The 18,275-nt window shown below is 41.1% G+C and overlaps 1 protein-coding gene across 1 annotated transcript; it reads left to right on the forward strand.

The window, feature by feature from the left end:
• The first annotated feature begins 14,621 nt into the window (after window positions 1-14,621).
• On the forward strand, window positions 14,622-15,389 carry LOC138901941 (uncharacterized). Its single transcript, XM_070189741.1, has one exon. It carries the CDS (start codon window positions 14,622-14,624, stop codon window positions 15,387-15,389), a length of 768 nt encoding a protein of 255 aa, XP_070045842.1.
• Window positions 15,390-18,275: the final 2,886 nt, after the last annotated feature.

The following is an 18,275-nucleotide window of genomic DNA, read 5'->3' on the forward strand; positions in this document are numbered from 1 at the left end:
CAGAGAACGGGGAGAGGCTAAGTTGGGTGAGAAGGGAATGATGAGTTGATTTTGGGCGGGATTTGGGAAGGGTTAGGAGTTATGGAAGAAAGAATGAGAGAAAGAGAAAAGAGAGAAATAGGAAAGAAACCCGTTTGTGGCAACCTATATTAAACGTTTCCAACCGACTTCGGTCGGTACATTTAAGTTTTTAATTGACTGTTTGACCACACATTTCCGACCGAAATCGGTCGATATTTTAATTTTAAATATTTTTAAAAATTAATTGAAGTAAAATTCCGACTGAAGTCAGTCGGTTTAGTCAATTTATATAAATAGATTTTAAATAAATATATATATATATATATATATATATATATATATATATATATATATATATATATATATATATATATATATATATATATATATGTGTGTGTGTGTGTGTGTGTGTGTGTGTGTGTGTGTGTGTGTGTGTGTGTGTGTATTACAATTTAGGATATTAAGTCAATTAAATATTATGTACATATATGTATATATACATACACACATATGATTGATTTAAATATTATATGTACATAAATATTATATATAATGTTAAATTAAATATTGAGTTTTAATGTTGGAGCGATCGAGTATGTGTGTGTATATGTATATAAATATATATACAATTTAGGATGTTATATGTATATGTAGATTGTAAGTAACCATAATCTATAAGTGTTTGACTATTTTGACCACTAATACCGACCAATTTCGGTCGGTAATTTTATAATTATATAAAAATATTTTTTATTATAAAAAAATAATTGACACTGGACGGAAAAAAATAAATTAGAATTTTTGACCGACATCACTCGGTATTCTATAATTTTTTAATTAATCTTTTCTTTGGCAGATAGTATACATGTCTGACCAGGCTTTGGTCAAAGATTGACTATATTCCGACTGCAGTTGGAAATTTCAACTGTGTCAAATAAAGCAAACGTTGATCACGTTTTCCGACCGATTGCGGTCGGTATTTTTATGTACAATTTGTAATTTGAATTTTTCGACCAATTTACTTTGTTTCTGATCGACTTTGGTCGGTATTTTTTTCTGACCAATTTCGATCGGTATGGTCTTGACGGTTTTCTAGTAGTGTATATTAAATTTTGGAATTAAAGATGAAAAAATTAAATAAGCATGGGCATAAACTAGCATTGCACATGTTGCTAGTTTGAGATGTCCTTAAGGTTTACTTGTATATTTTTGTTTAAGTAGTGGCATAGTGTAGTGAAGTGTTTAACTAATATCTTTTTAGGTAAAATAGTCACTTGACGAAACAAAATCCGGATTCACAGGTATTTGTCATTTCTTATTCATTCTGCAGAGAATTCCTTTTATATATGCCACGAAAGTGTGTGTTTGTACAATGGTATATAATTAATTAGTTCTAATAAACCCATTTCTTAACCCAACAAAGAATCTTTTGACAAATTATCTCTCACACACATATATATATATATATATATATATATAAAGTGTAGGAAAGTAACCAATGCCGACGAAGAACATATAACATCTTAACCGCCAATGCTTTTTAATGAAAAATAAACTTTATGAATTATGAGGACCAAAATAGTTCAAAATTATTGTTTTAGTTTTTTCATGTTTGATATTCAGTTTGCTGCTCGCAGGTTTTCTGTTATTTGTTATTTTAACTTGAAACATCATCTGTATGTGGTAAAATTGATTACGACAATTGGACGAATGAGGAGGTAAAGCATGGAGCAGAAGACATGTAAGATATAAGTTAACAAATAGTTGATACCGGTTGGAAGGATGTGACCGGTGCTGGGTGAATTTCGAAGACTAAGTAGCCGATAACAAAGATTTGAAGAATTGATATCGGATAGCATTCATTGAGCGTCCGTTACAGAGAATATTTTCATTTATAACTAACCGTTATGCAGCCATCAATGCCGGTTTTATTCTCATTCAAGAGGAGCTTGATTTGGGGATCTTATCTCCCTAGATATAGCTATAAAGTGGAGAATTAGTATCCATCGTAAGACACGAAAACATTCTGTATACAAAAGCTTTATTATGCTCTCAAACTAGAAAATTACTTGCTTTCTTTTGTTCTTAATATTATTCATACTACTGCTTCTGGAGAAGCACATCATACTAGCAGGCTTGTATATATCTCTTTAAGTTATTTTTTTTTTTTCTAATCTTATTTCTATTCTTGTTTATTTTATATATTGGGTCAAATCGATTTACTTGTCTATAAACCACGTTACAAATTCAATTGTACCGTTTTACGGGTGAAGATATGGTTGATCAAACATTGCTTTGCTCTTAAGAGTTTGTTTAATTAACTTTTAGCGTATAAACTAAACTAAATTATGATAAAGTTCTAACTTATCTAAATAATTACTCTCCTAAGTCCTAGCTACCTAAATCATGAGCTGTTCCAGTAGGCTTCTCCTAGCCAAGTTGGTCTTTATGTAAAATCTTGAATCCCTGGATTTCTTTTTTATATACATCTAAATTACAGTGCTTAATGTACTTTTATAAGCAACCCCAAATTCTGTTTGTTGGTCTGTTCATATGCTCTTGATTAAGAAAATAATCTCGATATAGGGTGTGTTTGGTAGGAACGAAAACTATATAGAGTAAAATATGCTATGACACGTGGTCGTCCAAAAAAGAGACACGTGGAATTCAAGACGGGATGATGGCCAAAGACCGAAGTCAATTGTTTCGTTTGTCATCGGAAAGAATAACGCTCATAAAGATGTGATAAATGCTCTTCACCCGATAGCATTTAATAGAGAATATTCCATGGCATTAAGAGCAATTACACGTTACAGGGAATTTGACATTTATGTTCACCGTAACATCTTCATCAATGTCACACATAATTGACATTAAAGAAGGGCACGATCCTAGAACCTCCTTCCCTAGACATAACTATAAGCAGTGGGCTCAGTTATCATTGTAAAAGACACGAATTTTCAGGCAAACTTACGCTACATTCTATACAAAGCTCAATACAATCTTATCTTCTGACTTTTTGATTTTGTTGTTGTTATGTCCGGAAGCTCTGTTCCCGGAACTGTTGCTTCTGCTGTTTCACCTACATCCTAAGGCTAAGTATTGCATAATTTTTTGATTATTTTATTATTTCAGGATCAAATTAATTTATTTGTTTAGAAATCACATATAAATCTAACTGTACCATTTTACGGGTAAACAGTTTGGAGCCCACCGTGGAGCCTAGACAATCGTGTAATTAAATAGATCATTGCCTTTTTTACTAACGTATTTTGATTATTTTGTCTTATAAAAAATCATAAGAAATGCCGATAACACTGTTAACAACATACACAACCTCGAGATTCGAGGGGATCAACCTCATTTCGAGGACTCAATCAGTGACACCCATAATGAGGGGAATGACGCTACATCGGTGCATGACAAGCAATATCCTCGACATGATCCGGAGACAACTCCCGATTATGCTGATAAGGAACATGTCGTTGACGCAGTAAAGGTCTTGCAAGAGCAACAAGCGATCATTCTATGACACCTCACGCGACAGGATAAGGTTATGATAGAGTTGAAGCAGGCACTGTCAGGAGCTTCAAATAATGCAAATAGACGAGATTCGATTCCTCTCAGGGCTCTCGCTAATCAAACAACGTAGAGGTTTTCGGACAGCGAACAGGTTCGCCGTTGACAGAAGGACTGATCGCAATCGGAACAATCGATCACTGCAGGATAAAGAACCGTCAGAGTCGCGGGATCCTTCTCACCCAAGTTATCTGTGATGACCTAAAAGGTCATCTTATGTTTTAGAAATCGAATCTGCGCTCTTAAACCTTAAAAATCTTATTTTTACCCTTCTCGATTTGTGTGCACAGTCCGGGGAGGTTTCCGAAAAGCTTTTATGTTGAAAACTGATGAAAATAAGAATTTTTGCCTTAAAAGTTGATTTTAGTTAATTTCGGTCAATATTTTTGGTAAACGGGCACGGATCCGTGCTTTGATGGTCCCGGTAGGTCCGTATTAAATTATGGGACCTGGGCGTATGCCTGGAATCGAATTCGGAGGTCCCTAGCTTTAGTTATGAATTTTTGATGAAAATTAAAAGTCTAAAAATTAATTATTTTTAAGAATTGATTGATTTTTTGCATTGTTAGTAACGGGTCCGTATTTTGGTTCCGGAGCTTGGTACAGGTTCATTATGATATTTAAGACATATCTGTAAAATTTGGTGAGAAACGGAGTTGATTTGACGTGATTCAGACGTCCAGTTGAGAAAATAAAAATTTTAAAATGTTCTTGAGAATTTCATTTGATTTGGTGCTAAATTTAGAGTTTTAGGTGTAATTTTAGCGATTTGATCGTGCGAGCAGGTCCGTATGATATTTTTAGACTTGAGTGCATGTTTGGCTTGGAGCCCCGAGGGCTCGGGTGCCATTCGGGCGATGCGCGAGTTGAGTGCAAACCTCAACAAGGCTGCTGGTGCACCAAATCTAGTGTGCCCGCACCTATGAGCCTTTGGTCGTAGGTGCAAGCGAAAGCCCCGCAGATGCGACCCAGGCCTGGACTTCATTTTTCCGCAAATGCGGACTTTTCTCCGTAAGAGCGGGACCGCAGAAGCGGAACACTGTCCACAGGTGCGGCCCCAATTGGCCCAGCCCTTTTCCGCAGAAGCGCACACCCCGTCCGCACATGCGGATGCGCAGGTGCGACCAAAGCACCACAGGTGTGAAGGTCGCTGGGCAGTGAGCATTTAATTCGGACTCCAACCATTTTGTTTCTTCTTGTTTTCAAAAGGATAGGAGGCCTAGAGCGATTTTTCAAAGACATTTTCTTCCCCAAATTATAGGTAAGTGTTCCTTAACTCGTTTCTTTCAATCTTTTACTTCATTTCACTAGAATTCAACCTAGAAATCTAGAGTTTAATGGTAGAATTAGGGGTTAGGTAGAGAATAGGGATTTCAGAAATTTGGGGATTTAGACCTCAATTTGAAGTCGGATTCCAAAACTAATTACAAATTCCGGCTCGGGGGTGAATGGGTAAAAGGATTTTGGTCCGAACCTCGGGTTTTGACCAAGCGAGCCCGGGGTCGATTTTTTGACTTTTTGGAGGTAAATTTTGGAAATTTAATTTATGCAATATAATTGATTCCTTTAGCAATATTTGATATTATTGAGTCATTTTTGAATAGATACGAGTGGTTTGGAGATGAATTCTAAAGAAAAAGCTGTGATTGAGAATTAAGTGGCCTTCGGAGTGAGGTAAGTGTTGTCTCTAACCCTGACTTGAGGGAATTAGGAACCTTAGATTAGTTGCTAAGTGAAATTAATGTGAGCGGCGTATATGTGAGGTGACGAGTACCTATGCACCGCCAATTTACCTGTTTTCCATGTTTCTCTGTTTTTCTGATATTGTCTCATTCCTATGCCAAATTGCTACGTGTTATACTAGTGTTGTTAAAATTATCGTTCTTATTATGTTTATGGAATTTTCTGGTGATATTTGAGTTTTTATTTCAAAGTTAAGATTGATATTATGAAACCAAATGTTGAAGTAAGGTTTGTACTTGTTATTCTCTCTCCCTGTTGTTATTTATGCATTGCATTATGGTAAGGGAGAGTATTAATGCACGAAGGCTGATGCCGTGCCGTATTGTGAGTGTTAATGCACGAAGGGCGATGCCGTGCCATATTGTGAGTGTTAATGCACGAAGGGTGATGCCGTGCCATGATACTAGAGTAAAAGTACGAAGGGTGATACCGTGCCGTTTCTATTGATTTTTATGGTGAGATTGAGAGTAAAAGCATGAAGGGTGATGCCGTGCATTCTTCTTTACTGTATTCACTATTCCTGTTGATTCATGGTATATTGACTGCTCCGGTGATCATTTTGTTGTAGTTCTTTATCTTGTATTCCCCTTAGTATGTCTCCCATCCCTACATTTCTTTTTTAGTTCTTCATTCCTGTTATTTGCATATACACTGTTAAATTGTATAGGTTGATTATAGATGCCTTGCCTTAGCCTCGTCACTACTTCATCGAGGTTAGTCTCAACACTTACCAGTACATGGAGTCGGTTGTACTGATGCTGCACTCTGCACTTTCTGTGTAGATTTTGATACTGGCTCAGGTTGATCGAGATTTGCTATTGGTCCGCTGTCCGTAGACTCAAGGTACATTTGTCGGCATTCACAGACCTTGAAGTCTCCGTCTATCTTTTTATGTCCTACTATTTTCTTTCATTCAGACAGTTGTATTTCTTTCAGACTATTACTTGTAGTAAGTTCTAGAATGCTTGTGAATTATGTCTCTAGATCCGGGTGGTAGTAGTTAATACAGATTTATGATATTCCGCACTTGTTATATTTCATCGTAGTTAATTATTGCTAATTACTGAACGGGAATAAGGAATTGGTAAATGATTCTCTAACGTTGGCTTGCCTAGTAAGTGAAATGTTAGGCACCATCATGGTCCCGTCGGTGGGAAATTTTGGGTCGTGACAGTTGGTGTGAGAGCACTAGGTTGCCTAGGTCTCACGATTCACGAGCAAGCTTAGTAGAGTCTGGAGGATCGGTACGGAGACATCTGTGCTTATCTTCCAGAGGCTATGAAGTTTAGGAACAAGTTTCACTTCTATTCTTCTTTGTCATGCAATTTTGCTTTCTCAATACTGATTGAACTCTTCTACTCTTATTCTCTCGCAGATGGCGAGAACACGTACCGTTTTCTCAGCTGAGCAGTAGCCAGAGCCTCCAGTGATAGCTCCTATGCGGGGCAGAGGTCGAGGCCGAGGCCGAGGCAGGGGCAGAGCTCAGCCTAGGGCCCGAGCAGCAGCCCTAGCAGTGGAGCCTCAAATAGAGATTGGCGAGGAGGTTCCAGCCCAGACTGTTCCTGTCAGACCAGCTCAGGTTCCAGAGGGGTTCATTGCTACCCCAGTACTTCAGGACGCTCTGGTCCGTTTGGTGGGTCTTATGGAGAGTGTGGCCCAGACTGGCGCATTTCCCATGGCACCAACAGTCTCTCAGGATGGAGGAGGAGCCTAGACTCCTACCGCTCCCGCTCCGGAGCAGATAGCTCCCCAGTATCAGGCTCCAGCAGCTCAGCCGATCGGATTAGTTCAGTCGGTTATTGCGGCGTAGGTCAGAGATGGGCCAGCTATGTCTTCTGAGGCTGTATGGAGATTGGACAGGTTTACCAAGCTCTTTCCTGTTCACTTTAGTGGTGCTCCTTCAGAGGACCCCCAGGAGTATTTTGACAGTTGTCACGAGGTTCTACAGAACATGAGTATAGTGGAGACCAATGTGCCGATTTTGCTGCATTTCAGATGACTGTTCCTCCAATAAATGTTGGAGAGATTACTTGTTGACCAGACCAGCTGGGTCGCCTGCTCTTACTTGGGACCAGTTCTCTCAGCTCTTCATAGAGAAGTTTCTGCCTATCACATTGAGAGAGGAGCGTCGCCGTCAGTTTGAGCGTCTCCAGCAGGGCGGTATGACTGTTACTCAGTATGAGACCCCTTTTGTGGATTTGGACCGTCATGCCATTCTTCTGCTTCCCACCGAGAGAGAGAGAGAGAGGGTGGGGAGGTTTATTGATAGACTTGCTCAGCTTATCAAATTGCAGATGGCTAAGGAGACTGGGAGTGAGATTGCTTTTCAGGCGGCTGCTAATGTCGCCAGACGAGTCGAGATGGTTCTTACTCAGGGAGGTCAGGGGTCTGACAAGAGGCCTCGTCATTTCGGTGAGTTCAGCGGTGCCTCATCTAGAGGCAGGAGTACTTTTGGTAGAGGCCATCCTCCCAGGCCGTTTCATTCAAAACTCCAAGCATCCCACAGTGCCTCAGGTGGTCGTGGCCCTCAGATGCATTATTCCGACCAGCTAGCCTACAGTGCACCACCAGCTCCTATTAGTGCACCTCCACTCCAGAGTTATCAGGGTGGTCATTCAGGTCGACAGGGTCAGCAGTCACAGCAGCCGAGGTTATGTTATACTTGTGGTGATCCGAGGCACATTGCTAGATTTTGCCCTCGCGCAACGGGCAGCTCAACGCATCAGAGTTCTCGTGCCATGGTTCTGGCACCAGTTGCTGCACCACCTGCTCAGCCAGCCAGAGGCAGGGGTCAGGAAGCCATAGGTAGGGGCCAGACAGTTAGAGGTGGAGGTCAGGCCATTAGAGGTGAAGACCAACCAGCTAGAGGCCATCCTAGGGACGTAGTTCAGGGTGGTGGGGCCCAACCCCGGTGTTATGCTTTCCCAGCCAGGCTTAAGGCTGAGTCATATGACGTTGTTATCACAGGTATTATTTCATTTTGCAGTAGAGATGCTTCAGTTCTATTTGATCCGGGATCTACTTACTCCTATGTGTCATCCTATTTTGTTTCCTATTTGGTTGTGCCCCGTGATTCTTTGAGTGCTCCTGTGTATGTGTCCACACCAGTGGGAGATGCTATTATTGTAGATCGTGTTTATCGTTTATGTGTGGTCACCATTGGGAGTTTTGAGACTCGTGTATATCTTCTACTTCTCGACATGGTTGATTTTGATGTCATACTAGGTATGGATTGGCCCTCACCTTATCATGCTATATTAGATTGTCACGCCAAGACGGTGACCTTAGCCGTGCATGGGTTGCCTTGATTAGAGTGGAGAGGGAATCTTGGTCATTCTGCCAGTAGTGTTATCTCTTATGTGAAGGCTCGGCATATGGTCGAGAAGGGGTGTCTAGCTTATTTGGCTTATGTCTGTGATTCTAGTGCGGAGGTTCCTTCCATGGATTCAGTGCCGGTTGTTCGTGAGTTTCCAGAGGTGTTTCCTGCAGACCTGCCGGGGATGCCACCCGATAGGGATATTGATTTCTACATTGATTTGGCTCCGGGCACTCAGCCCATTTCCATTCCGCCGTACCGTATGGCCCCGCCAGAGTTGAAAGAATTGAAGGAGCAGTTGCAAGATTTTCTTAATAAGGGCTTCATTAGACCTAGTGTCTCACCTTGGGGTGCACCTGTATTGTTTGTGAAGAATAAAGATGGATCGATGAGAATGTGTGTAGACTATCGGTAATTGAAAAAAGTCACCATCAAGAACAAGTATCCATTGCCGAGGATTGATGATTTATTTGATCAGCTTCAGGGTGCCAAGATGTTTTCAAAGATTGATTTGAGAACTGGCTACCATCAGTTGAGGATTAGCGCATCCGATGTTCCTAAGACAGATTTTCGGACTCGGTATGGGCATTATGAGTTTCTAGTGATGTCATTTGGGCTGACAAATACCCCGGCAACATTCATGGATTTGATGAATCGGGTGTTCAAACCCTACCTGGATTCCTTTATGGTTGTGTTTATTGATGATATCTTGATCTACTCCCACAGTCGAGAAGAGCATGAGCAGCACCTTCGGATCATTCTTCAGACTCTGAAAGACAGCCAGTTATATGCTAAGTTCTCAAAATGCGAGTTTTGGTTGAGTTCAGTTGCTTTCTTGGGTCACGTTGTATCAGCAGAGGGTATTCAGGTGGCTCCTAAGAAGATTGAGGTAGTCCAGAATTGGCCTAGACCCACATCAGCTATAGAGATCCGTAGTTTCCTGGGTTTGGCGGGCTATTACCGTCGATTTGTAAAGGGATTTTCATCCATAGCAGCCTCGTTGACTAGATTGACCCAGAAGGGTGCCCCATTCAGGTGGTCAGACGAGTGTGAAGCGAGCTTTCAGAAGCTCAAGACAACTTTGACTACGGCACCAATATCGGCGTTACCCACAGGTTCAGGATCTTATACAGTATATTGTAATGCATCTCGTATTGGTCTGGGTACGGTATTGATGCAGGGTGGCAAGGTTATTGCATATACTTCACGGCAACTGAAGGTTCACGAGAAGAATTACCTTGTTCATGATCTAGAGCTGGCAGCCATCGTTCACACGCTGAAGATTTGGACACTATCTTTACAGCGTGCTATGTGAGGTATTCACTAATCATCGGAGCTTGCACTATTTATTCAAGCAGAAGGAACTCAATTTGAGTCAGAGGAGGTGGCTGGAGCTATTGAAAGACTATGATATCACCATATTGTATCATCCCGGGAAGGCCAATGTGGTGGCCGATGCTTTGAGTAGAAAGTCAGTCAGCATGGGTAGCCTTGCATATATTCTAGTTGGTGAGAGACCGCTTGCATTGGATGTTCAGGCCTTCGCCACCGGTTCGTGAGGTTAGATGTTTCTGAGCCCAGCCGTGTTCTAGCTTGTACAGTTTCTCGGTCTTCTTTATTTGAGCGCATCAGAGATGGACAGGATGACGATCCTCATTTACTTGTCCTCAGAGACACAGTGCAGCACGGTGGTGCCAAGCAGGTTACTGTTGGAGATGACGGAGTTTTGAGGATGCAGGGTCATATTTGTGTGCCTAATGTGGATGGACTTCGTGAGTTGATCCTTGAGGAGTCCCACAGTTCCCGGTTTTCTATTCATCCGGACGCCGCCAAGATGTACTAGGACTTGAGGCAGTATTATTGGTGGAGGAGGATGAAGAAAGACATAGCTGCATATGTAGCTCGGCGCCTAAATTGCCAGCAGGTAAAGTGTAAGCATCAGAGACCTGGTGGTTTACTTCAGAGGTTTAGATATTCCTGAGTGAAAGTGGGAGCGTATCACTATGGATTTTGTTGTTGGACTCCCACAGACTCAGAGGAAGTTCGATGCAGTTTGGGTCATTGTGGATAGGCTGACTAAGTCAGCGCATTTCATTCCTGTGGCAGTTACTTATTCCTCGGAGCGGTTGGCAGAGATTTATATTCGTGAGATCGTCCGTCTTCACGGCGTGCCCGTGTCTATCATTTCTGATCGAGGTACACAGTTTACCTCGCACTTTTGGAGGGCAGTTCAGCGTGAGTTGGGTATGCGGATTAAGTTGAGCACATCATTTCATCCTCAGACAGACGGGCAGTCCGAGCGTACTATTCAGATCTTGGAGGATATGCTCTGCGCCTGTGTTATTGACTTTGGAGGTTCTTGGGATCAGTTTTTGCCGTTAGCGGAGTTTGCCTACAATAACAGCTACTAGTCGAGCATTCAGATGGCTCCCTATGAGGCATTATATGGTAGACGGTGCAGGTCGCCAGTTGGGTGGTTCGAGCCGGGGAGGCTCGGTTATTGGGTACAGATTTAGTTCAGGAGGCCTTGGACAAGGTAAATATTATATAGGATCGACTTCGTGCAGCTCAGTACCGTAAATTTTGTGGTATTGCATTCATGGTTGGAGAAAGAATATTGCTTCGGGTATCGCCCATGAAGGGTGTTATGAGATTTGGGAAGAAGGGCAAGTTAAGCCCTAGGTATATCAGGCCATTTGAGATCCTCGAGAGAGTGGGGGAGGTAGCTTATAGACTTGCGTTGCCTCCAGGGTTATCCTCAGTTCATCCAGTATTCCATGTGTCTATGCTCCGGAAATATCATGGTGACCCATCCCACGTGTTAGATTTCAGCTCTGTCCAGTTGGACAAGGATTTGACTTACGAGGAGGAGGCGGTGGCCATTCTAGACCGGCAGGTTCGTCAGTTGAGGTCAAAGAGTTACCCTTCAGTTCGAGTGCAGTGGAGAGGTCAGCCTATTGAGGCAGCTACTTGGGTGTTCGAGTCCGATATGCGGAGTAGATATCCCCACCTTTTTACCGGCCCAGGTATTTTTCTATGTCCGTTCGAGGACGAACGGTTATTTTAGAGGTAGAGAATGTGATTATCCAAAAGGTCATCTTATGTTTTAGAACTCGAATCTGCGCTCTTAAGCATTAAAAATCTCATTTTTACCTTCTTCGATTTGCGTGCGCAGTCCGGACAGGTTTCCGGAAAGCTTTTATGTTGAAAACGGATGAAAATAAGAATTTTTACCTTAAAAGTTAATTTTAGTTGACTTCGATCAATATTTTTGGTAAACGGGCCCGGATCCGTGCTTTGACGGTCCTGGTAGGTCCGTATCGAATTATGGGACCTGGGAGTATGCCCGGAATCGAATTCAGAGGTCCTTAGCTCAAGTTATGAATTTTTGATGAAAATTAAAAGTCTGAAAATTAATTATTTTTAAGAATTGATTGATGTTTGGCATTGTTAGTACCGGGTTAGTATTTTGGTTCCGGAGACCGGTATAGGTTCATTATGATATTTAAGACATGTCTGTGAAATTTGGTGAGAAACGGAGTTGATTTGACGTGATTCGGACGTCCAGTTGAGAAAATAGAAATTTTAAAGTGTTCTTGAGAATTTCATTTGATTTGGTGCTAAATTTAGAGTTGTAGGTATTATTTTGGCGATTTGATCGCGCGATCAGGTCCGTATGATATTTTTATACTTGCGAGCATGTTTGGTTTGGAGCCCCGAGGGCTCGGGTGCCATTCGGGCAATGCGCGAGTTGAGTTCAAACCTCAACAAGGCTGCTTGTGCACCAAATCTGGTGTGCCCGCACCTGCGAGCCTTTGGTCGCAGGTGCGAGCAAAAGCCCCGCAGATGCGACCCAGACCTGGACTTCGTTTTTCTGCAGATACGGACTTTTCTCCGCAGGAGCGGGACTGCAGAAGCGGAACCCTGTCCGCAGGTGCGGCCCTAGTTGGCCCAACACTTTTTCGCAGAAGCGCACACCCCGTCCGCACATGCGTATGCACAGGTGTGACCAAAGCACCGCAGGTGCGAAGGTCGCTGGGTAGTGAGCATTTAATTCGGATTCCAGCCATTTTTTTTCTTCTCGTTTTCAAAAGGATAGGAGGCCTAGGGCGATTTTTCAAACATATTTTCTTCCCCAAATCATATGTAAGTATTCCTTAACTCGTTTCTTTCAATCTTTTACTTCATTTCACTAGAATTCAACCTAGAAATCTAGAGTTTCATGGTAGAATTAGGGGTTAGGGTAGAAAATAGGGATTTCAGAAATTTGGGGATTTAGACCTCAATTTGAGGTCGGATTCCAAAACTAATTACATATTCGGGCTTGGGGGTGAATGGGTAAAAGGATTTTGGTCCGAACCCCGGGTTTTGACCAAATGGACCCGGGGTCGATTTTTCGACTTTTTGGAGGTAAATTTGAGAAATTTAATTTATGCAATATAATTGATTCCTTTAGCAATATTTGATATTATTGAGTCATTTTTGAATAGATACGAGTGGTTTGGAGGTGAATTCCAAAGAAAAACTGTGATTGAGAATTAAGTGGCCTTCGGAGCGAGGTAAGTGTTATGTCTAACCCTGACTTGAGGGAATTAGGAACCTTAGATTATTTGCTAAGTGAAATTCATGTGAGCGGCGTATATGTGAGGTGACGAGTACCTATGCGCCGCCAATTTACCTGTTTTTCCATGTTTCTCTGTTTTTCTGATATTGTCTCATTCCTATGCCAAATTGCTACGTGTTATACTAGTGTTGTTCAAATTATCGTTCTTATCATGTTTACGGAATTTTCTGGTAATAATTGAGTTTTTATTTCAAAGTTAAGATTGATATTATGGAACCAAATGTTGAAGTAAGGTTTGTACTTATTATTCTCTCTCCCTGTTGTTATTTATGCATTGCATTATGGTAAGGGAAAGTGTTAATGCACGAAGGGTGATGCCGTTCCGTATTGTGAGTATTAATGCACGAAGGGTGATGCCGTGCCATATTGTGAGTGTTAATGCACGAAGGGTGATGCCATGCCATATTGTGAGTGTTAATGCACGAAGGGTGATGCCGTGCCATATTGTGAGTTTTAATGCACGAAGGGTGATGCCGTGCCATGATACGAGATAAAAGCACGAAGGGTGATGCTGCGCCGTTTCTATTGATTTTTATGGTGAGATTGAGAGTAAAAGCACGAAGGGTGATGCTGTACATTCTTCTTTACTGTATTCACTATTCCTGTTGATTCATGGTATATTGACTGCTCCGGTGATCATTCTTTTGTAGTTCTTTATCTTGTATTCCCCTCAGTATGTCTCCCATCCCTACATTTCTTTTTTAGTTCTTCATTCCTGTTATTTGCATATACACTGTTAAATTGTACAGGTTGATTGTAGGTGTCTTGCCTTAGCCTCATCACTACTTCGTCGAGGTTAGTCTCGACACTTACCAGTACATGGGGTCGGTTGTACTGATGCTGCACTCTGCACTTTCTATGTAGATTTTGATACCGGCTCAGGTTGATCGAGATTTGCTATTGGTCCGCTGTCCGTAGACTCAAGGTACATCTGTCGGTGTTCACAGACCTTGAAGTCTCCGTCTATCTTTTTATGTCCTACTGTTTTCTTTTATTTAGACAGTTGTATTTCTTTCAGACTATTACTTGTAGTAAGTTCTAGAATGCTTGTGAATTGTGTCTCCAGATCCGGGTGGTAGTAGTTAATATAGATTTATAATATTCCGCACTTGTTATATTTCATCGTAGTTAATTATTGCTAATTACTAAACGAAAATAAGGAATTGGTAAATGATTCTCTAATGTTGGCTTGCCTAGATGTGAAATGTTAGGCGCCATCACGGTCCCGTCGGTGAAAAATTTTGGATCATGACATTATCAGAATACAACTTCAACGTTAGTATAGTGGAGTTGGTGTCGGCCATGAGAAACATCAAAGAAGCATAGTTCCTAAAATCAATGAGATCTGATCCCGGGACAGGGGACTGTCGACACCTTTGGGAAGAAGTGGCAACATTATTGAAGAATAGTCACCTTAGAGAATTCTTGAGTGACCGAGCTAAGAACAATTATGGTCGTAATCGGGACAATGCGGAACCCTCGAAAGCAGGAGAAGATCCCCCTCGTCAAACAATCAACATGATCTTCGGAGGGAACGAGATTAACGGGGTCACCTTTTCAGCATCAAAGAAGATGAAAGTATCAATAACGCATAGCAAAAGGCTTCGGGAAGATGATATCACTTTTACGGAGGAGGACATAGATGGATTTCTACTACCACACAACGACGCACTGGTAATTTCTTTAAATGTGCTAGATTTTAAGATTATACGTATTCTAGTAGATCCAGAAAGTTTGGCTAATATCATACAATGGGGTGTATTGGAGCAAGCTAAACTCGCTAGAAGCATTATTCCGGCCACAAAGCTCCTCGCCGGATTCAACCTCGAAAGTGTGACAAATCGGGGAGAAATTTTATTACTCACGAACGCTGAAGGAGTAATGGAAACAACTCTTTTCAAAGTGGTAGATGATGATATAAGATACAACATCATTCTGGGAAGGCCATGGTTGCACGAGATGAGAGTTGTACCATCAGCGTATCATCAATTGCAGAAGTTTCTAACGCCGGAAGGAATTAAGCAGATAAGGGGTAATCAACCGGCGGCAAGAGAGATGAATGCAAATTCGGTCTCCAGTAGCAAAGGAAAGGAACACGTGGCATAGCAATTACAGGGACCGGTACCCACTCCCGAATTAGATGAAGTTAGCTAGGTGTAGAGGTATCTGAATATTATCAGGTGCCGAGATATTTTCAAGTTCCAGAAGAGACCGATGCAACGAAATACACATTGGAAGAGCTGGAGCAAGTGGTATTGTTCGAAGAATTCCTAGAAAGGAAATTTCACTCAGGGACAGGAATGCACCCAGAACTCAGGTCCAACTTTATTAAATTTCTTAAATCTAACGCCGATTATTTTGTATGGTCACATGAGGATATGACAGGCATCCTGACAGAGGTAGCCGTATACAAGTTAAGCTTGGATCCCAACATAACTCCGGTAAGATAAAAGAAATGACTGATTGCCGAAGCCAAGAATAGATTCGTTAAAGAAGAGGTAACCCGCTTACTTAATATCGGTTCGATCCGAGAGGTAAGATATCCAGACTAGCTAGCCAATGTAGTAGTAGTTCCTAAGAAGAACAACAATTCTCGCATGTATGTAGATTATAAAGATCTTAACAAGGCATGCCCGAAAGACTCGTTCCCACTGCCAAGCATCGATCAAATTATTGATGCCACGGCCGGGCACGAGTTAATGAGTTTCCTCAATGCTTATTTCGGGTACAACCAAATTAAGATGAACCGAGAGGATCAAGAAAAGACTTCGTTTATAATGAATTTCGGTATATATTGCTACAATGTGATGCCCTTCGGGTTGAAAAACACCGAAGCCACTTATCAACAGCTCGTGAACAAGATGTTTGAAAATCAAATAGAAAAAACTATGGAAGTTTATATAGACGATATGCTCGTTAAGTCTTTAAATGTAGGTGATCATCTTAAACATCTGCAAGAAACTTTCGACATCGTAAGGAAGCATAATATGAAACTTATTCCCGAGAAATGCACGTTCGGGGTCAGCTCTGGTAAGTTTCTGGAATTTCTAGTATCACAAAGGGGAATTGAGGTAAACCCCGATAAGATCACGGCCATAGAAGACATTCCGGAACAACTATCAAACGTGAAGGAAGTCCAAAGACTTACGGGGAGATTGACAGCTTTGAGCAGGTTCATTTCCCGATCATCAGAAAATTGTCATCGTTTCTTCGCACTGCTCAAAAAGAAACATAATTTCGAATGAACCCCGAAGTGCCAACATGCTTTGAGAGATTTAAAGAAGTACTTGTCAAGCCCTCAATTTCTTTCAAAACCAAAAGAAGGTGAAACGTTGCTGGTTTATCTTGCAGTCTCGAAAGTTGCGGTAAGTGCGGTTTTAGTTCGAGAGAACGAAGGTACGCAATCTCTCATTTATTATGTTAGTAAAATCTTAACGGGAGTAGAAACTCTCTACCCACATTTAAAGAAATTGGCCTTAGCTCTCGTAGTCGCCCCTCGGAAGCAGAGGCCCTACTTCCAATGCCACCCGATAGCCATGGTAACTACTTTTCCTTTGCGAAGCATCCTCTATAAGCCCGAGCCCTCGGGTAGATTGGCCAAATGGGTCGTCGAAATGAGTGAATTCGACATAGAATATAAACCAAGAACTGCAATTAAGTCACAAGTCTTGGCTGACTTCGTGGCCGATTTCAGTCCGGGATTATTGCCTCTTGCAACCAAGGAGGCAGTAATGGTGTCGGAATTGACATCAGGGATTTGGACTATTTACGAATGGAGCTTCTAACGTAAAAGGGTTCGGGCTTTGTATAGTCTTAATAACGCCTTCGGGGGAAACCCTTAAGGCAAGCCATCAGAACGGTCCCTTTAACTAACAATGAAACAAAGTACGAAGCTTTGATTGCAGGGCTCGAATTAGCTCGGGGGCTTGACTCCGAGGTCATCGAAATCAAATGCGACTCACATCTGATAGTAAATCAGGTCTACGGGATCTTCGAGGCCAAAGAGGAGCGCATGCAATAATACATGGTAAAGGTTCAGCTCTGTTGGCAAACCTATGATCATCGACGGAAATACGCATTAGTCAATATGATTTCGTTGATTTCGTTGTTGTTGTGCCCGGAAGCTCTGTTCCCGGAACTGTTGCTTCTGCTGTTTCGTCTACATCCTAAGGCTAAGTATTGCATAATTATTCGATTATTTTATTATTTCAGGATCAAATTAATTCATTTGCCTAGAAACCACGTATAAATTCAACTGTACCATTTTACGGGTAAATAAAAATATTTTTCGAAAAATATTTTCCAATTTTCTCATGTTTAGTTGGCTTAAATATTTTGGAAAATATTTTTCCCATGAACTCAAAATATTTTCCCTATCAAGAGAAGGGAAAATGTTTTCCCTAACTCTTTTTCAACCTTCCCCACCCTATTACCCATCCCCACTATCCCACTCCCACACCCCACCCCCACCCAAAACAGCCTTTTTTGCCCCCGCCTCCACCTTCGCCCCCACCCACCCCCACCCTAAATAAATATATTATTAATAGTACTTTCTTTTCATATTATAGATAGATTTCTTTTTTCATTTCAACAAAGGAGTATTTTCGTTTCATGATATAAAAAAGTATTTTTTTCAATTTAACAAAAAAAGTACTACTTTTTTTTCATGATATAGGAAAAATATTTTCTTTCATTTCAACAAAATGAGTATTTTCTTTTCGTGATGTAGAAAAAGTATTTTTTTTTATTTCAACAAAAAAAATATTTTCTTTTCATGATGTACAAAAAATATTTTTTTCTATCTCAACAAAATGAGTATTTTCTTTTAATGATATAGAAAAAATATTTTCTTTTATTTCAATAAAATAATTACTTTAACAACAAAAAGTTTTCGCCGTATGTGGGCTTTTCAGAGTGTTTTATTGTTAAGCATAGTCATAATTTTTTTAATCTACTTGTCTATTCAGCAAATATATAACAGTTCTTTTTTAT

The sequence above is a fragment of the Nicotiana tomentosiformis genome, chromosome 11, assembly GCF_000390325.3.
Source record: "Nicotiana tomentosiformis chromosome 11, ASM39032v3, whole genome shotgun sequence".
In the NCBI taxonomy this organism is placed as follows: domain Eukaryota; kingdom Viridiplantae; phylum Streptophyta; class Magnoliopsida; order Solanales; family Solanaceae; genus Nicotiana; species Nicotiana tomentosiformis.